This window comes from Mustela nivalis (genome assembly GCF_964662115.1).
Source record: "Mustela nivalis genome assembly, contig: HAP1_SCAFFOLD_609, whole genome shotgun sequence".
Taxonomy (NCBI): domain Eukaryota; kingdom Metazoa; phylum Chordata; class Mammalia; order Carnivora; family Mustelidae; genus Mustela; species Mustela nivalis.
In genome coordinates, this window is record NW_028136053.1 from 10,434 (window position 1) to 31,765 (window position 21,332).

The 21,332-nt window shown below is 40.7% G+C and overlaps 2 protein-coding genes across 3 annotated transcripts in view; one reads left to right on the plus strand and one right to left on the minus strand.

The window, feature by feature from the left end:
• Window positions 1-272: 272 nt before the first annotated feature.
• On the plus strand, window positions 273-3,012 carry NKX2-4 (NK2 homeobox 4). Its single transcript, XM_082750050.1, has 2 exons — window positions 273-754; window positions 1,175-3,012. The coding sequence occupies exons 1-2, from the start codon at window positions 304-306 to the stop codon at window positions 1,789-1,791; spliced, it is 1,068 nt and encodes a 355-aa protein (XP_082606176.1). The 5' UTR covers window positions 273-303; the 3' UTR covers window positions 1,792-3,012.
• Window positions 3,013-8,083: 5,071 nt separating this feature from the next.
• The window catches only part of XRN2 (5'-3' exoribonuclease 2), a gene marked incomplete at its 5' end in the record, with an annotated part of 90,473 nt that continues 77,224 nt past the window's right edge, over window positions 8,084-21,332 (minus strand). For both annotated transcript variants that reach the window (XM_082750049.1, XM_082750048.1), the window contains 3 exons: window positions 8,084-8,640; window positions 10,883-11,021; window positions 16,507-16,570. In XM_082750049.1, the coding sequence (XP_082606175.1) occupies window positions 8,575-8,640; window positions 10,883-11,021; window positions 16,507-16,570 (269 nt within the window). In that variant the 3' untranslated portion in view covers window positions 8,084-8,574. The remainder of the gene's footprint in view (window positions 8,641-10,882; window positions 11,022-16,506; window positions 16,571-21,332) is intronic.

Sequence of the window (21,332 nt, forward strand, 5' to 3'; positions counted from 1 at the left end):
TCAAGAAACACCCAACTGCCCCCTTTACCTTTTTTGCCTCCATTACGGGGGTGGGGGTGGGGGTAGAGAAAAAGATGTCAATGACCATTGTTTGCTCGTTTGGGATGTTGCTCCGCCCCTCGAGTCTGTCGTAAACCTGGCGGCGGACTAAAATAAACCCCAGATCCAGCGGCTCGAGGGCTCGCCGCGCCGCCGACTCCTCGTCACAGGCGCTGCCGCCGCAGCCGGGGTGGCGGCGACGAGCGGCCGCCGCGTCCCGCCTGCGCCCGCCCCGGGCCCCCCTATCTGGCCGTTCGCCGAGCCATGTCGTTGAGCCCCAAGCACACGACGCCCTTCTCCGTGTCCGACATCCTGAGCCCCATCGAGGAGACCTACAAGAAGTTCGGCGGCGCCATGGACGGCGCGCCGCCCGGCCTGGGGGCGCCCCTGGGGGCCGCGGCCGCCTACCGTGCGCCGCCGCTCGGCCCCTCCTCGCAGGCGGCGGCGGTGGCGGGCATGCAGCCGCCCCACGCCATGGCGGGCCACAACGCGGCGGCGGCGGCGGCGGCGGCAGCCGCGGCGGCGGCCGCAGCCGCCACCTACCACATGCCGCCGGGCGTCTCGCAGTTCTCGCACGGCGCCATGGGCGGCTACTGCAACGGCGGCCTGGGCAACGTGGGCGAGCTGCCCGCCTACACGGACGGCATGCGGGGCGGTGCGGCCGCCGCGGCCACCGGCTGGTACGGCGCCAACCCGGATCCGCGCTACTCGTCAAGTGAGCGGGGCGGGCAGCGCGGGACTGAGGGCAGGCGGACGGCGCGGGCTTTGCCCATCGCAGCCCGGTGCGCGCGCGGAGCCGAGGGTCCCGGGCGGGACGGGCGCGCGAGAGGTCCTGGGACGCGGCTCGGGCGCGCGGGGCGTCCTGGGACCCAGCCGGGGGCGCGCGGTGGGTGCCGGGCTCCTGGGCGCGCGGAGGGTGCCGGGACCCGGCTGGGGGCGCGCGGAGGGTGTCCTGGGACCCGGCCCGGGGTGCCTGAGGGGCGCCGGGCCCCGGGACGCGCGTAAGGTGCTGGGACCAGCGGGGGTCCCACCGGCGTCGCGGGCCGCGCGGTGTGAAGAGCTTGGGGCGGCGGCGGGAGCAGGATCCCAGCAGGCCTGGCGCTCACCCGGCTTCTCCCCTTGGGGCCCTCCCCAGTCTCCAGGTTCATGGGGCCATCAGCGGGCGTGAACGTAGCCGGCATGGGGTCGCTGACTGGCATCGCGGACGCCGCCAAGACGCTGGCGCCGCTGCATGCGGCTGCGGCGGCGCCGCGAAGGAAGCGCCGCGTGCTCTTCTCGCAGGCGCAGGTCTACGAGCTGGAGCGTCGCTTCAAGCAGCAGAAGTACCTATCGGCTCCCGAGCGCGAGCACCTGGCCAGCATGATCCACCTGACGCCCACGCAGGTCAAGATCTGGTTCCAGAATCACCGCTACAAGATGAAGCGGCAGGCCAAGGACAAGGCGGCGCAGCAGCTGCAGCAGGAGGGTGGCCTGGGACCGCCACCACCCCCGCCGCCGTCCCCGCGTCGCGTGGCGGTGCCCGTGCTAGTCAAGGACGGCAAGCCGTGCCAGAACGGTGCCAGCACCCCGACACCCGGCCAGGCCGGCCCGCAGCCGCCCGCCCCGACGCCGGCGCCTGAGCTCGAGGAGCTGTCACCCAGCCCGCCAGCGCTGCACGGGCCGGGGGGCGGTCTGGCGGCCCTGGACGCGACCGCGGGGGACTACGGCGGCGGCGTGCTCGGCGCCAACCTGCTCTATGGCAGAACGTGGTGACCGCGCGGGTGCCCCGGGGCGGGGTCCGGCCTGCGGCGCGCAGGCTGTGTAAGAAACTTCGAGAACGGATGGGGGAAACACACCGAAGCGGACTCTTACGTACACGGCGATCAGAAACTAATGAACGGGTCGTGGAGAGGGGCAGCCTCGGCACCTCTTTGCTGGGGGTGGGGAACAGCGACAGTCCCGGGACTGAATAATAAGACACCAGGAGGCTGTGAGGTGGTGATTTACTCCTTCAGAAGTTCCTAAATTATTCGAAAAGCTGGCTGAGTCCACATCCACCACGTCCTAACCAAAGCTCTCAAGAGTTTTAAAAGTTGGAAACTTTGTTGGTGTTTGTAGCTCAAAAAACCAACCCAGCTTTAATAATGAATTCTTTTTTGGAGTGGAACTTGAGAGATTAATTTTCAAAGGCCTCCCCATTAAGTGCAATTTCATTAATGTTTGATTGAAAGTACATTGTAGCTCAAGATGGATCATGCACATAGCAACATTATTGCAGGGGAATTATTGCCATTTAGGTAATAGAGAAATGGAATAAAAATAATCAAAATAACTGCTTATATGGATTGATAAAGCTTTTAAAGTTTAATGGCGATTTTAAAATGTTTTGATCGTTATTTGGCAAATGAGTGTTTCTACATTACTCTAAAAGAGGATATTTCCTACCGTAAGAAGCGGCTCATAAGAAGGAAGGATTGTAAACTACTTCTTATGTGGAATCTGGTCTCCCAAAATCAGCTGATAAAATAAATGCACGCTGTCTTTCCGTAGATCTGTTATTTGCTCTAAGTTATTTGCTTATCTGAATTTGAATACCTTGATAAAACACTAGAACAAGCAAGCAAATTTGCTAAAATTGACATCAATCTCTATATTTCAAAGCATGTCAAGAAGGAAGAGAAGGTGATTTGTTGAATTGTAATCAGAATGTAAAGAGTAAGAATTATTTATAATTTTCCCATCATATTTACAACTTAATAGGGGTTGCACACCGATTTTGTTGGTGTTTTATTGTACAAATAATGTATTTACTCTTTAATATGCCAATTTATATTTCTTATGTTTCAAATGAATATTTAAATATAACTTAAAAGAATCTTAAGTACTTTTTTGGTTAAAGTCAAGTGGTCATTTCTTTTTCACTAAGTTGTATAGGTTTTATTTTGGTTTGGCTTTTTTCTCCACCCCCACCTCCTGGCATGACATGACACCGCAGCTCAGTTTACTCATGATTTAAATAACTGGTATTGGAGTTAAAATACCAAAAGCAAGCTGAAGATTGTTAGCTTATAAAACGAATGAAAATTAAAGACCTAACATGGATGAATTGTGATTTATAGATGATCACAACTACTTAACAGAGACCCTAAGACTCTTACACATTTGAAGTTTTAGAATTAGTTTGAGACTGAAACATTTCATTTCACTTCATTGTTTGGGTGTTTTTCTGAATGTACAAAGTGAATCCTTCAGAAGGTGTTTTAGAAATTAAACCTGCACTTTCTCTAAACTGTATTTTACATAATAATAATAAAACTCCAGTCCCTTTCACAGAGGGAAAAAACAACCACTGAACAAGTAAGGGGATCAGCTTTATCAACGGTATGTGAATGCATTTTTGGGAAAATGAGAACTTATTTTTTAAAAAAACTATTTACATAAAAGGAAATAATTTGAATAAGAAAATAATATAAAAATGATGCAATACACCTACAGAAAATTCTCCCAATTTGGGTTTTTGCATATTGATAGAACTGACTTTCAAAATTTTTGCCAAGCTAGCGTAATTATTACTGATATGCCAAATTTCAAAATGCTTTTCTATATTGATTTGATTCCCTCACATCAGTACCAGAATTCTGAAATTTAACTTCTAGGAAATGTGTTCCAAAAGTCCACATGGTTTGCGATATATACCTATTACAACCCAATACTTACCAATACTAGCTTATGGACTAAAGGCTCCAAGTAACATTTTTAAAGAAAACAATCTTCATGGACAATTTTTCCATTGATAATTTATTTCTGGAACAAAGAGTTCCTTAGATTAAGTGAACTCTGTATCCAAAAGATCATTAAGAAAAAACAGCCTTCTTTATACAGTATTTTCTAAAGTGTATTTGCTGTAGGCATATTTTTTCCCTTCAGCATTCCTTTAAGTAGTAAAGGAACCACTGCCAGAAGTAATCGCTGCAGATGGCTTAACATCCTACACCCAGAAATTCACAGAGTTTATGTGTGCACATTCTGAAATTAGGATAAGGTTTGGTTCTTGAAACATTGGAATAGAAAATGTTTTTACTATAGAATTCTGCATTCTGATTAATGCAAAGCAAGAGCTTTTTTTCTTCTGTTGCAATTAGTGCTTTGCAGATCTTTTATAAAAACACAAACGGCCAGACTAGGTGAAACTCATTAACTGAAGAGGAGGATAAGTGTCTTCACAACCAAGAGGGAGGGCCGAGGCAGGGTCTGAGTGGAACAAAGCCCTCTCAAAGTTTAGCAGAGGCCAGAGCAAAACTGGGTTCCAGAAATGCTAACTGCAGATGTGATATTTTCCTAAATGTTTTGGGGTTTCACAACAAGCTTATCTTTTCCAGTTGAGGCACAGAAACAAAAACCCAGAAGCAAAGTTGCAGAGAGGAACAGCAGGGATTGCAGGTACTTTTCTGTAATCTTCATTGGGATATGAATTGAAGCTTTGAATGTGTGGCAGTGTGCAATGTTGAAGGCGCAGGAATGGTGTTTTGTATAGAAAGCATAGAGGGTGTAACCCAGTTTTCTATTTAAGGTTTTGCTTAGAATTAAAACCCGATGGTCAAAACAAGTAGCCAGACTTTTATCAACACAGATGTTGTGTCCAAACTCCATTGTGCTAGCAATTGTTTACTTTCAATTTAAAGCAAATCAGAACCTCTATCCTGGTCACTAAATGCAAGCACCTTCCAAAGAATGTCTTTGTTAGCTGCATTGAATACTGCTGATTTAAAAGACTTTCGGAGTAAATTTGCGAACCACAATCACAAAGACCCATGGACTGGGTTTTTAGATATGAATTTGTGCATAAATAATGCATTATGTAGTGGCAGTACAAGTTTCAGATGTTCAAAGCATGAATGATATTGCCCAATGATTTAACACAACAGTAACTTGTGTGAAAACAACCCTTTATGTTGACAATTTCAGTCCAGTTTTTTTAAAATGCTGCTACTTGTCATGCCCAAACCCAATGAGACAGGGAATTAGGATACAATTTACTAAAAAAAAAAAAAAAAAAAAAAAATTAGATAGTTTTTTTTTTTTTTTTTTTTTTTTTTTAACTGCTAGTGAGAATGCTAGTGAGAATTGGTGAGCATCTGGAGAAGGTTCAAAGAAAATGGCAGACAGGCGCTGCATTCACATTCCATCAGGAATTTGCTCTCCCTAGTAAGTACTTAGAAAACTTTGTGATTTCAGGATCACTTTTATTTTATCATTTTTCATTTTGGGGTAGTGGAAGCTTCTGGGAGAGTTTTTTGGTTTCATTGTTTTTGCTTTAGATGTATACACGCAACTCAATGAAATGTGTACCCAAAATTGAATGAAATGCTTTTTATTTTATTTTTTAAATCCCGTGTAACCTCTATTTCAGTTATTGTTTAGGTAACTTCTAATAAAGGTTTAACCACGAACATTGCGTAACTCTAAGTTGTGCTATTTTGCAGTAGTGAATATAGCTCTATTCCCATTTCACATAAAAAAATCAAAGCATGTTTCCTTTTAGCCCTCCTCATTCCGTAAATACGAAATCCAGAAACAAGCAACACAAGAGATTAACTTTACCCTGAGTGGAGGAAAAATCTGTCGAGAACGGGCCATTTCTTATTTTATTGTTTGTTGACTTTTTTCCTAATTAGAAATTAGAAGAGTCTGGCGAGAACTCCGCTCCCTGACCCTCTGGAGCGATCAGGAAGAGGCGTCGGACTAGCGGGACGGAGCCTGGCAGCTCTCAGCAGTCCGGGAATGGGGAATCTTAGCTGACTCTTAAGAGAATGTCTGAACTTCAGATTTCTAAGCTTAGCTAAGTTTGGTTTACGCTCAGACTTAGAACTTAAAACTGCAGCCTTGGAAGGAAGAGCTCCGCTATCCCCTTACAGGCTCGGTGTTTGCATTTCGTGCCGGGAGTTGAGACGCTAAAACGAGCAGGTGAAAAAGCTGCAGCGCCACTTCCAGGAACCGAGGGCTGCGGCTGCAATAATTCACTTTGAGCTTGGCGGCGGCGGAAACCACACTTCCCAGACTGCGGGCCGGGGGTTTGAACTTTCCTGTGCCCACCCTACTAGACACCGGCGGCTCGCGGGGCTCCCGAGCCGGCGAGCGGCTGGACGCGGGTCGGGACGCGGGCGCGAGAGGCAGCGGGCGCCGTAAAGGAGCGTGTAGATGGGGTGCGCTAACTCGCCCCGCCGGCGCGCCTGCCCGCGGGCCTGGGACCTTGCCTCAGAGCCCGTCTGTCCCCGCCGCGCCAGGCCAGTGGCTCCCGGACGCCGCCACCGTCCCGCCCGGCTGCGATGTCACCGCGCCCGGAGGCCCTCGACTCGGTCGGAGGTGCGCCCGACCTCCAAATGCGCCCCGCGGAAAATGGGAGCTCACAACCCTCAGCTCCACCCCGGCCCGCCCAGACGTCCCGCGCCCTAGGACGAAAATTAACCATAGCTCATTACACTCAATTTGCCTTTGTAACGCCAAATGGCAATCTAATAGTTTGTGGATGGCTTTGTTATTTTAACGTGCATTACCTCATTTGATCCTTAAAGGGAAGACAACTGCTCATTAAGGGTCCTTAGAGCTACAATAGTATCACTGTTCCATGTTCTAAGATTTTTAAGCATCTTTAATAGGAGACCCTGAAAACCTGTCTCCTACTTAGATAGTATGAGTAGTTATTTAAATGGGGTCCATTAACTATTTTTATATCCGAATATGGAGGGAATGTGTATAGCTTTAAATATTCTATTTGAAGTTCTAAGAAGCCTTCATTTGTTGAAATAATAGGACATTTTTCTGGCAGATTCAGACTTGGGGGGACAAGTTGGAAGGAGAGGAAGGAGGAGTAAGGAGCAAAAGGAGGGAGCAAGGATGAAGGAATGGAGCAGGCCTGTCAATGAGGGTTTATCTAGGGGGCAGGTGTCCTCCAGGACACCCCACCAGGTAGAGGGAATCTAGCTGGCACAGCTTTTCCACAGGCTTTTGGCTTAGACGCCTTCAAAATACTTTAAACATTCAAATTAAAACATTTTAACAGTTATATGTAACTGTGTATAGGCCAACCAAAAACAATTATTTTATACACATTTATAACAGCTAAAAATAAAAAAAAAAAACCCAAATCTGAGAAAATATAGGTTCTGTGGAAGTGTAGGTTTGGGGTATCTATGAAGCTATAGAGAGTAGGACATTTATATGGGCTCCTCTGGAATATGAAATACTTGATTTAGGTGGCTATCCATTTGTAGTTTTTGGACCATAGAGAAATTTAAAAGGTGTTATCACTTTAACATATTGTGAAGGTTATAATGGTTGTGTTAATTCCCAGCAGAGAGGCTTTGTCTTAACAATGAAGGACGTCACCAGCAAAGAACTCAACAGCTTCAAAATACCTTCTTATTTAAGATTAAGGTGGCCTTTTCTCTGCATAGGCTAAGATTAACAAGTGTGCCTTAGTTGAAGTATTAAGCAAAAATGTCCTAAATCAGAAGGTCAAAGAAAAACCTTATTCTACAATCTTGGGCTAGAATAAGCAAATGGTAACAAAGCAGCAAGTCTTTACACATGTGTGTAAATTTGTTGTGGCAAACAAATGAAAGTGCATATGAAAAAGCCATGTATGAACATTAAGAATAAATTTAAGGAGTAAGTGTGCTGACTAGCAAAAAAAAAAAAAAAAAAAAAAGAATACAAACTGAAATTATTACAAAATAATGCAAAAAATACGCTAAGGAGCACAGGCTAAGTAGCTACAAATTAAACTTTTCAGCTTTTCTTAAAGATGTAAAACAAGCCTTAAAACTGAAGGACAAGTCTATATGAAATTTATAAAACATAAGTAACTTATTCTTAGAGATTGTATAGTTAGCCAAGTCAGTAGCTCACATACTAACATAAGAGTTCGTTGGGTTGTCTTCCTTCTTCATTGGTATTCTTTTGACATCTAATTATAGAAATGATTGTCTGAAAAAATGACTTAAAACAACACATGGCCAAGATTTTCAATGTTGAAATTCTATAATAAGGACACAAGACACCAGAGTTTTCAGTTTTTTGTCTTTTTTTTTTTTTTTTTACTAAAGTCCCGAAATTTCCATAAGACAAGTACATTAATGAAATGTTTCCAAAGAAATACTGAACAATATATACTCTAGTTAGTTGAGGGTTCCAGCTCAGGAGTTCATACCTAATTCTTGTGCATTAAAAATCAGCATGGATCTTAGATGATCTAGAATATACTGTGTTTTAAAATCCACAGCTGGTTTGATTTTAACCATAATGAAAAACCAGTATTCCTATTCCATCAAATGTGTTTTACAAGCAATAATAAATTCAGATCCACTGTATTATGCAACACACATCTTTGGAAAGCAACATAAACAGTGAGATCAGGTCAGTAGAAATATACACAGTTAAAAGAAATACACAAAGTACTGTAGTTTTATTAAAAACTACTACTTGAGAAAGAAATCTTTCCACAAATAGCATAGAATTGTAGAATGATGAAAGGATTTGGGAAAGCTTTACAAAAGCCTAATTCCAACTGTATCTTCCTGAGGGTGGTGGCAAAGGGTATTTCCTTCCTTCTCTGGGATATCCCTGTAAATAAGCAAAAGCAAGAGTTTATCTTCTGGATTAACACCCCTTCAAAGAAATTAATTTTATATCTCTCTGGAAAAACACACCATAAAGAAGCTGAATATGTCTTAAAAGTATTTAACATGGAAGGTCTTTCATAAATAGATGCTTTAGGCCCCCAGGTTCATGCAAAGCTTGCTATAAATGGTACCACTGAAAACTACCCAAAGGAGCTATAACTAATGCACTTAAGAAACTCCTTAAAATGCACAGAAATGAACTACAGTGAAAGGACCTGTGTAAAAGACTAGTGGTTCTCAATCTTCCCTGCCACCCCTAGCAGTAATTCAAGTCACATTGTGGTAAGATGTCCACATCAACTTTAGACATACGCTGGAAAAGTCATTTTGTTTAACTAAGACAAGAGCTTGATAAAGCAGCTGAGGCCTAATGAACTATTAATTTTAGGGATTTTTTGGGGGTATGTTTAGCTATAAATAGTAGAGTATTAAGTAACACATTAGATTATTACATAATTACTAGTGACATTCACAACATATCCTAGTAAGTTTACAAATAAAATTTCTGTACAAAAAAACTCCCTCACAATTCCCTTTCTAGGCCTCTAGGATTCTGAAACAGACTCTCCACCCCACTCCCTGGCCCAGTGTTGTCATTCAGTGGTTTAAATTATAATGAGTATGTGTAGACCATTAAGGCTTTATTTTTAGTCATATAAACCTCACTAAATAGAGTGGTCATAATTACACTTTTTTAACAATGAACTTCTGCAATTTAATAGTACTTCAAAACCTGTGATTTAAGAAAAGATATTTGTAAAAAAAAAAAAAAAAGAGTGAGAAAAAGAAATGTATTTGTAAAAGGTCCTAAAAGAATTATAATTTACCAATTGGTTTGTATCGTCTAAGTGAATAATGATTTTACTTGCTGTAAAAACAGAGAGTTTCTTCCAGGGAAGACCTTCTCTGAAGGAGATGAGAAACCAGAGGAACTGGGCTCAGAAGAACCCGGCAGCCAGGCCACAGCTCTGCTGCCACCGCTGTTTCCCACTTGGAAAATGAGGTAATCGGACTAAAAATTCTCCAGGGTTTCTTCTAATTTATAAGTATGTCCCCATTTCAGTAATACTCATTTTGTAGACTGCCTACTATCATCCCATCAACTCTTCAGCATAAAATGGCAAACTACTGATATGTTTTTAGACCTCTGGGGCTGACAGTAATTCAAAATAAAATTCTATTTTGATTTTAATAAATTTTAACAAAATTCTCTCAAAAGATAATTAAGATGATTATTTTCTTATAAAGTGAATAGCCTTGTAAAAAGATAAACAAAAATGTGTAGAAGAAAAAAAAAATCTTTCTAAGCTGTCAAAAGAGAGGTCTTACACAAAGGGACCACATGCCAAGAACCTGTGTAAGAAAATTAATATTTGAAGCAATGCAAAAGGCCTGTAGGCAACACCAGGTAAGCAATTTTAAATCCACTTCAAATCACCACAGGTGCTAACCTCCATGAACATTGCACACACTAAATCGTAGCATTCTGACCCTGTTCTCTGGCAAGGATTTGATTGCAGAGCACGTAAATAACTAGCCAGGCGTCAAAAGGCTGGGGGGACAAATAGACTGAGGCAAACAGACCTCTGTCTTAAATTCTGCTTAAACTGGACACTTTACAGAGAAGGAAATGAAGCTCACACATGCTAAATAAATTTGTCTAGGAATTGTTATACTCGTTGTAAAGCTATTTAAATTTAGCTAAAAACATATGTGGGAAATAATGAAGGAGATATTTCTTTCCATGAAAAGGGGTATCCCAGATGAATCAAGACAGAGGAGACTTCTAAGATGAATAAAGGTAACAGCTAAAAGGGTAGACTGTTACTTTCAGCTTCTATAAAATTATCTACTATGAAATCTAGTTTCTACTACTACAAAGAACATCCTTAAAGGATAAAAAATGTTTTGGCAACTGACTCTATTTGTGCTAAATATTACTGACCGCTATGATTAAAAGAGCTCTGGGGCTGGAAAACCTTTAGCATCTTCAGGGTGTAGCAGATATAGTAAGGTATAGACTCACTCTATATACATTTTAAATTGAGGGAACCAAGTTCAGCTGACCAACACTACCAGTATCTCATCCAGAAATGTTCTTAAGAAAATACAGTGTCCTGAGAAGCAAGGCTAAGTACCAAGAGTACAGCGTGCTTTTCATCCCACAGCCCACACTGTATCACCTGTCTCCCTCCACGATCATCGCGTCTGGGTGGATACCCGCCAGGTCCAGCTAGCATCTGGTACTGGTTTGGCTGGAAGGCTGCATTTTGGGTTTGGAGCATCCGGTTCCATGGCAGCAGAGGTTCAGCCCCAACGCCTCTGTGGAGAAGTATTATGTCTGCATTATAAGTCAAACCTGTTACATAGCTCAAAGTCTCAAACTGGCTAGCATCATCTCCAACTCTTAGAGGACAATCAAATTTGCCTGCATTTGTCAAATGGGACATACAACATCAGAGCGACCTTTATGCCCCTCATATTCAATGTAGTCTAACATGTTTAAGTATCAGCATTTAAAGAAGAGGGATCTAAACTCGAATGAATCAGGAACGTATGACTTAAAATATTTTGTTCATTTTCAACCATGAAATTTCCTTTTCAGTCACTTGAATATTTGGACCCAAGATCACCAAGTTGGTTACATTTAAGATGCTATCCAAAGAGTAAACATGTACAAGACAGGAAAATGGGCTTTATTTTTAAAAATGTCTAGACTCGTTCTTGGAGTCCATTCTTTCTATTAATTGCAGGTTGCAAATGAATTCTTACTGCTCAGTATTTTGAATCTAGGGTAGGGGACTTGGCTGTTTTTTCCCATCCATTATTCTGCTCAATATGTCAGAAGGTCTGATCGGGAGGAAACCTTTTCAAGTTCTATTGATGCAGTTTTCAATTGACCATGGTGACCTAGCAACATGAGCACTAATTGGCATGGGCTGACTGGCATTTGGTGTACAGTTTACATGGGAACACAAATTCAACAGCTATTAGAACCCAGTTTGCCGGCCCGGATTACTAGTCAAAAGAAATGTTTTAATTGTCTTCAAGTGCCTATTTTAACTTTGCAGATACAAAGCAACAGGTATGAAGTATTAAGTAATAATATAAAACTGTCACATAAACAATGTAGCCAAGGTACACCTTCTAAAGATAATCACCATGTAAGAAACAATTTTATCGAGGCATTTTCAACTTCCATTTTACAGAACAGTCACTATAAAGAATAGAAGCAAAATTCTCCAATATATTTTAACACCAGATGCTTTGAGGCCATTACAGATTTTAGGAAAAATCACAGAATTCTAAAATTGCTAAAGCATTAACTGCAATCATACCAGCATATGAATTTCACTTCCCAGTGCTGGGGGTGGGGGGAACAGCTTGAAGTTGGGCTCACTGGGTAATGCTGGGTAATGCATTCTTCTCACAGCTATTCAAACCTGAATCCATCCTCTCTACCCTCCCATTTTCCTTGCCTTCACTTGGAGCTGTTTTTTTTTTTTTTTTTTTTTTTTAAATACCAAAGATAATTCTTTTTGTGTGATGACTCAAAGAACAACTCCTTGAAGAACTATAGAGAAGCCAATACTATTCTTCACAGTTAGTGGTGAAACCAGAGCTTTAACCAATAAAATCTGCTGTACTCAAAATATATATTTCAGAGGGAATATCCATATATTCAGGGCTTTTATTATTTTTCAGGCTCATTACTAATACAAATATATTTTAGTAAGAGTGTCCCATCTCTTTGGAAAGAACAATTATGCAGAGAGATAGGAATGTTCTCTTCTGATCTCTAAGGAGTGAGGGGTTAATGTTTTGTACTGTAACCAAGGAGGCTTATCAAAACTGGGCCATTAACATAAAGCCCACGTACCAAAGATGCAACTCACACATTGTGTTAACTGTAATCAATTTTTATTTTCAGTTCTGCAATGATCAAACTCACTCAACTGGGTTTCTGGAAAATCTGCTGGTATGGACGATATTATAAATGCAATTTTACATTATTTTATATTCTAAAAATAGGTTAAAAACAAAGCCACAATTTAAAAGCACAAAGTCCTCTTTTTGTTCAAAATAATTACTTAAAATGTTTTTGAAAGATAATTTTTATAAAAATATTTGAACTGAAATTAAATAAAAAGAACAGTAAGAGACACAGGTACCATCCTCTTTTGCTTTTTACTGGCAGTCCTTTCTTTTCCACAGGTCTACCATATTTCTATACTAATTGTATTAATTTGCAAGTAGTTACAAGTAAATTTACCTTCAAAAATACACTTTAAATCTGGGACCAAAGTACTGAGGTTGACACATTTTACCTTTTTTAAATTAGTAGCTATCTACTGAGACAACTTACCTGAGGCATTTGGCATCATGGATAGCAACTACATATATATATTTACATTACTGCCAACATTCGATTTTCTTTTTTTTTTTTTAATGTTTTTTTTTAAAAAATTAATTCCAGTATAGTTAAAACACAGTGTTAGTTTTAGGTGTATACACAGTGATTCAAAAATTCCATACATCACCTGGTGCTTATCATGACAAGTGAGTGCCTTAATCCCCATCACCTATTTCACCCATCCCCCACCCACTTCCCCTCTGGTAACCAGCAGTTTGCCCTCTATGGTTAAGACTCTGTTTTTTGGTTTCTATCTATGACAACAATATTCTTAAGTTTTGGGATACCTGGGTGGCTCAGTCGGTTAAGAGTCTGCCTTCAGCTCAGGTCATGATGCCAGCGTCCTGAGATGGAGCCCCTCATCAGGCTCTCTGCTCAGCGGAGCCTGCTTCCCCCTCTCTCTGTGCCTGCCCCTCTGCCTACTTGTGATTTCTCTCTCTGTCAAATAAATAAATAAAATCTTAAAAAAAAATTCTTAAGTTTCTAAATTCCCATTTTGGAAAGTAGCTTACAATATGAAGTCACTATGACCAATCTGGATATTTTAAATTTATATATATGGCAGTTTTTAAAGATTTTCCATGACTGACTAAGCCTAATGCCCATAAGTTAAAAAGTAAATGGCCACCTTGGATATGGCCAGAAAAGAGAAGTCTTCCCTGGCAAGAATTACACACACAACAGGGCAGAACTCTAGCGAGGAAGAGAACTCAAATACTCTCTACCATTCACTCAGTTTGAGCTGGCTTGTCTCTGCGTGAGAAGGCAAGGGTGAGGCAGTTCCTATTGTATTTTTTTTTTTAAAGATTTATTTATTTTTGAGAGAGACAGAGAAAGAGAGCATGAGTGAAGCAAGGGAGGGGCAGAGAGACGGAGGGAGAAAGATATCTCAAGGAGACTCCCTGCTGAGCAAGAGCCTGAGGTAGGGCTCCATCCCACAACCCTGAGATTATGACCTGAGGCAAAATCAAGAGTCGGGAGGCTTAACCCAATGAGCCACTCAGGTGCCCCCTGTTGTATTTTTAAATGCAATGAACATATGGAGTATAGATACTACTTCAAACTAGGAAAATTCAAGAAACAGTGTATTTTAGCAAAAAAAAAAAAAAAGTACATTCAACATTTTCTTTTCTAGTAGGGTTCTCAACCAAATACCCAAAATAGTGAAATGGGCAAGTACTGAACTAATAAGAAGGATCAGGGCTGCCTGGGTGGCTCAGCAGGTTAAGTGTCTGCCTTTAGTTCAGGTCATGATCCTGAGGTTCTGGGCCCAAGCTCTGGGTCAGGCTCCCTGCACAGTGAGGATCCTGCTTCTCCCTCTCCTTGCTGTTCCCCCTGCCTGTGCTCTCCCTGTGTCAAATAAATAAATAAAATATTTTTTAAAAAATCAGTAAAACTGGTTCCAGTAAGAATTCTACTACTTACCAGTTGTGTCACATCTCAGTAAAGTCAAAGTGACTACAAGTTTTTATTTTCACCTCTATGCCTTGTGAAGTCAGAATGGTTAGACACACTTGTCAGTCTCTATCTGCTAACAGGTTAATGGACAAATTTCACGTGGCTGAATTCAAACTTTGTTTTCTTTATGAATGTTACATTTCTTAAATGACATGGTCTAAGAATTTTCTTATGCTCACATTTAACTTCTGCTTTAAGGTAGTATTTCAAGTTTCCAAATGAAACTAGACCAAAAATGAATGCTCCACAAAACTTGTCCCTAACCTGCTGGGTTCACAAAGACAGTCAGGATACAATACAAGTACTTGGCTAGGGCAGAAGAACAAAAACCTGATGGAAATCAGGACAATGGTGATGATCTTAGGAGATCTTTCAGTGTCTAGAGGGAAGCAAAGCCACTGGAAAGGAAGAAAGAATGTCTCAAAAGTGGAAGGAGATCCTTTACTTCCTCTAAGTCCCTACAGCTTTACTATAACATTATGTTCACACAGGCATTCTAAAAAGTTCTGTTTGTTCAAGTCAAAGTTTCTTAGTAAAGAATGGTACAAAAGAGAAATGTATGGAAACTGCTCGACTGCTGTGTACCTAGGTTTCCTCATCTGTAAAAAAAACAGCTACTTCAGAGGCTTGCTAGGAGGAATAAATGAAGTCTTTTCTAAAGGCATGTTCGCTCACAGTGCTGACACTTCGTAGGCAGACTGTAAAAGTTCGTGATTATTAACAACACGGGAGAGAAGCAAGCAACAAAGTAGGGAAACTGAAAATCAAACTCAACAAACTTAAAGCAGAAAGACAGTTATTTAAAATGAGATCAGTTCCAATGTGGTAATTTGTAATTTAGGAAAAATTTACGCCTTACTCATTTTCTAATTTGTCTGAAAATGGTCGTATCCCAAAGATGTGGAAGTAGGGTATGCTTGGGGCACTTATATTGAAATGAAGTTTGGGAATCTCCAAAGAAAGTTTTCTTAAAAGGGGAGCAACATTTATAATCCCGTTCATAACAACACTTTTATTCATTTCAGATGATCAGACTGCTAAAACAGTAAAAGAGAGGGGAACAAAACAGATTAGAATTGGGAAGGCAAAGAGGGAAACTTTACTATAGGTTTAATTGGTTTCAGCATTTACTGATGCTGGCAAACCAGCATAAAATGATAGGTTTGAAAGCTGCCTTGTAAAAAATTATTCTACAGATGTTAATATAATTATTCATAATATGCCTAGCTGTCTTGTCATGTAGAAACCACCTGACTTAGGAGCACACAACTTATCAATGAAAGAACGTAAGTCAAACATCCCTCGTTATTAAACCATGTCACACTCTTCCTAGTCCCCAGTACTTATTAGACTGCAGATCCCATAATCCTTTTCTGAGTCCCTTCTGCGTTTAATTCAGTTCAGTCTTAAGCAGTTAAAGAAACTGTTTTCAGTGGCAACTAATAACTACTGACCTACAGTGACACTGCCCTACAATAGGCTTGTCAGCCCTGAAAAAGTTGTACCAAAGAAGCTGATTAGGACTTCAAGAGGTCTGTAGCAAGAATCAATGGTTGGTCTGTACTAATGCGGTGTTGCCCGCACAGAAATGATAAAAGTGGGACACCATTAGTTATGCCTCATTAAGCTGCACAAGCCTTATAAAAAGAAATTTGTTTAGCCTGACCAAAACCTAATACAATTTTAAGCCCGCTGTGTTGCATTTTTCAGGCCACCTTAAAACATTCACTAAAATAAAGGCCAAGGACCAAGGGAAGTGGGAAAGTATATAAAGAGGAGTCTTTTAATTCAATGTGTTTGGCATCTATTTTCCTAAAAGAAGCACAACATAAACTGTTCAGAGGGAAGAAAGTACATTTCAAACACTGGAGAAAGCCCAAACCTCAAATGTTGATGTGGAAAAATATTTAAAAGTCATGCTTGCTTTAATATTACCTGTCAAATCTTTGCTGCTGGAAAAGAGGAGGAGGACCCCGCCAGGAATCTTGCGGCCTCATATCTGGAAAATAAACAGGGAAGGGTCAACAGAAGATTTTAAGTAATCACAACCATAAACATCCTAGAAGAGAGCACAGGCAGTAATTTCTCTGACACAGGACACAGCAACGTTTTTCTAGATAGGTCTCCTGAGGCATGGGAAACAAAAGCATAAAATAAAACTAGTGGGACTACATCAAAATAAAAGGCTTCTGCAGACTGAAGCGAACAGTCAAAACTAAAAGACAACATACAGAACCAAAGATATTTGCAAATGATATATCTGAAAAAGGGTTAGTATCCAAAATATATAAAGAACTGACACAACTCAACATCAAAGAAACTTCAGAATTCAATTAAGAAGTAATCACTATTCAGCTACCCATATTATAATCTTATAAATAAAATTTCTTGGAAAAAAAAAAGAGACAAAATACAAACTAAATAAACTAGCATAATTATACAAACTACAAATGTAAAAAGACACAAAATCAACAGGGTCAGTAAATTTTTTATTATTTTTCCTTTGATAATGAAACATAGTTTCAGGAGTCTTAGTCATTAAACGCCCACATTTCTCTCTTACTACCTATGTATGTGTGCATGAGTATGTAAAGGTATGTTTTTCATATTTTTATTTTAAATGCTGTGCAAAAGAAAGGAATTTAGGTTCTTTTCCATAAATACAACTGAAAGAATAGTAACTTCAATAGAAATCCTGAGAATTTCCCCCTTAGCACGGAAACTGGAAGGAACTCTGGTTTACCTAGCTATCACAACAAAGTGGAGGGCACCCATTTCTCCAACACAGGCCAGAAGATGCTAATAAAGGGACCATCCACTTTTCCATTGTTTTCTGAGACTCAAACTTCCTCCTCTAACACAAAGCTGAACTGGCAACATCTGACTTAAAGGAACGACTAAATGGCTGCTACTCCTGCACGTAGCCGAGCTGAAAGGAGCAGCCCCAAACACCGGTCAGGCCGGCACTCAGCAGCTCAGCAGGTCATGTTAACCAAGTGCTGTTTTGCTCCGGTTTCCAGTCTTGCAGTCACCTTGGCCACCCTTCAGCAGGGTCTGTGTGTGACCTAATTAAAACAGCTGGTTCCAGGAGTTGTCTAATGAGTTCACTGTGTGAGGACAGTAACCTCCTCCAGACTCCTGAGACCCAAGGACAACAAGGCTTACCATAATGTATTCAGACTCACATTTTAATGGAAACACAAACTAGAAACATGCTTTTCAAAATTACTTCCTTAAAGGAAAAAAGAAATGAAAGCTTATCTCTGGTTAGGAACCAAAAAAATGCAATCTGGGTTTACTTATAAAAGGGGGGAGGTGGAGAGAAAAATGGAATTATGCTTAAAAGCCCCACAAAGGAGAACATGGGACAAGCAGAGGATCTAGCTGTTCACATGATTATGGTGTGAACTACTACTACTACTGTTTTGGGCTCTCCCCACCTCAACAAGGCTGACATTGCCCCCTGAAGACAGTTTTCCTAGAGACAACCACCCTTGGCCAGAGCAGGGGGGCAGCCAAAGCGCACTGCGCCTTGGCCAGCACGAAGTGTCCAGCAGCCAAACCCACAACAGATGCTTTTCTTGGAAAGCAGCAGGAAGCCTTCACCACCATTATTTTCATGCAGAGACCCATTCTGAATTGAAAGGTGGCATCTCATTTAAAAAAAAAAAAAGAAAAGAAATCTTGCCATTTTCAACAATATGGATGGATTACTTTAAGGTAATTACTTAAGAGGGTATTACTTTAAGCGAAATAAGTCAATCAGATAAATACAATTATCATATGATCTCACTGATAGGTAGTATCTGAGAAATAAGACATAGGATCATAGGGGAAGGGAGGGAAAAATGAAACAAGATAAAACCAGAGGGGGAGACAAACCACAAGAGACTTAATCTTAGTAAACAAACTGAGGATTGCTGGAGGAGACGGGTGGGAAGGATAGGGTGGCTGGGTTATGGACACTGGGGAGGGTATGTGCTAAGGTGGGCGCCATGAATTGTGTAAGACTCATATATCACAGACCTGTACCCCTGAAACAAATAATACATGTTATATGGCAATAAAAAATCAATAAATAAAAATAAAATCTAAAAAAACATAAAAAGGAAGGTGGCACCTCTAGTCGATTTCAGTTAAGACCCTTTCCATCTCTTAAAAGCCATTACTAGCAGAGGTCAAACTGAGGAACACTGCTGAGGAGTTTTCATGCAGTCATTAGATATTCCAAACCTGAATGGGGACACGGGGGTTATCACCACAGAACCCACAACCAACAGGGAAAGAAGGATCCCTACAGGCCCAGAATAATTTCTGAATCATTTCTACAGACCATATATAAATAGGAAATCATAATCATTAGAGGTAAAACCAGAAATTCCTACAAAAACAGCAATGATAATATGTGGTTTATTAATATGGAAAAACGTGAAATACACTTACTTCAACACATATATGATTTTCAACACATTACCATTCATGAGAAAGCAATCTACTGAAAGTAAAATAAATGGTTGGGCCACTTTTTCTTTTTTTAAAGATTTATTTGAGAGAGAGTGCAAGAACGAGAATGAAAGAGAGAGAAAACATGCACGGAAGGGAGGAGGAGCAGGAGCCCAATTTGGGGCTTGATCCCAGGACCCTGGAATCATGACCTGAGCCAAAGGCAGACATTTAATGAACTGAGGCAGACACTTAACCGACTGAGCCACCCAGGTGCCCTCTGATCATTACTTTGTTAAACATGGAAGTCCACTGGTCTATTCAGATGTTGTACACAAGTTAGTTTCATGAGAACTGGTTAAAATGTTTCCAGAAGTATATTTTATTTTAGTGTCTTACATATATAAAATTAGTTAATTTAACTAACCAAAATCAAAAGGAATACAGTGAATTTCATTTGGACCCCTGTCTAGCTCTGTATTTCTCATGTCCCAGAATCACTTATAGTCATCCTGGACACATGCCTCCTTTTACCATGAAGACTTAATTCCATGATTTTGGTTCCATGGGGTCTCTATATACATGGTATCATCACAGAATACATACTCTCCATGGTACTTGTAGAAGCTTCCAAACAGGATCCCTAATAAATTTTAAATCAAGCAAAAATAAGATACATCTAAATCAAGAAAAACCTCAAAAATGTTTCATGAAAAATAAAGGCAGAAAAAATCTTGTATATTTTCTCCTAGAAACAGAACAAATAAATGGAGGGAAAGTCACCATCATCCAGAATACATATTCATTAGATTCATATATGCTTCATGTTAGATTAAGCACAACAATATTTCTAAGTGGAATTGGAATGTAAAGTTCATTAAGTACAAATACTGTCTGTAGAGAGAAGAAATCCTTCTTAATAGTCTACCTACGCACCTGCCTAGACAAATGGCAAAAGTCCTTATTTCCATTTTTAGTATGCCAGGTACTTCACACTCTATTTTGCTTTTACTATTTCTCACTTCCAGAATAACTGCTTTCACATAAACTTAGCACATGCAAAAACTATAGTTTTTGTTAAAACCTAAGCAAATTTCCTAGGATGTAAAAATTCTGTCACACACTTATTAAAACATCTCTTGCTTTCAACCAAGAAAAGAAAAATAAAAAGGATCAAAGAAAACCTTCAAGGCTACTTTTAAACAAATCTCTTCATGTGGCTCCGAGAAATATATATAACCCTTAAGTATTCATAAAGCAGAAATATTTCCTGGCTGATAAGTAATGAAGTAGAAGGTAAAACAAACTTATTATCATTCATTTGTATGGCTCTAACAGAAGATCCATTGAGAGGAAGAAAAAAAAATTCTGAGGTAGTGAATTGCACTTCAGAAAGGTACCAGCGAGAGAGGGAAAATGACAGTTAATTTTTTCCTTTGGTCTTTAAAAACTTATCCCTTTTCTAAAGCTCTAAGGCCATATAAACCAAGGCTTCGCCAATAGCTCCTCAAGTGACAATTTACCTAATCAGCACGGCAATCACAGGAAAGATTCCATGTTTACTGATTGCACTAATCAAAAATCACTTTCCAAATGCAGCTAATTGACAAGTTTACCAACTGAAATGAAGAGAAGTGACATACTGGGTTCTCTGGGTTACAGAAATGAAATGCTTTATTCACATGGAGCACTCAAGGCTGCACTTGACTCCAGCAAGTTATCAGTACCCAGACAATTACTCATCAGCCAAAAACTGACACATCAAAGACAAATCAAAAACCAACAGTGAAAAACACCTATAGCAGACACAGAGTTTGACCAAATGGCCTGCCTTGAGTGTTATTTTGTACCACATAAAGAAAATAGCTATGATACTACAAACATTAAAAAAATTAAATGGCTTAGATCTCAATTTTACTGTAACTATTTCTGACCAAATTTCACAGTTCACGATTTTATAAAAAAGAAAGCTGATCTTTTAATATTTAATGCCCTCATAGCACTTACTGTGTGCTAGGCACCATTTCCAGTGCTTAATAACTTAAACTCCTTTATTATGGATATTCTGTGAGAGGGGTATTCTCAGTACCATTTTAGAAATGAGGAGGGGGGTGGCGGGGATGTCACAGGGCTCCTAAGTGGCATGGTAAAAGCAGGGGCTATGTTCTCTTAACCACTCTACATGCTACACTATGCTACTCCACAGTTCAGATGAACTTGTGCTGTTGGTATAGGTGACTCTCCAGGTTACTTCAGGAAGATCAGAGGAGAGCCACTACCTTAACCAGGAGGCTCACAAGCTTAGGGTTTCAAGAAGG

Excerpts from the sequence above, each read along its gene's own strand:
- NKX2-4 (XM_082750050.1), top strand. The coding sequence starts at position 304 with ATGTCGTTGAGCCCCAAGCACACGACGCCCTTCTCCGTGTCCGACATC. Across the intron at positions 755-1,174 it reads GGATCCGCGCTACTCGTCAA|TCTCCAGGTTCATGGGGCCA; the intron begins GTGAGCGGGGCG and ends GGCCCTCCCCAG.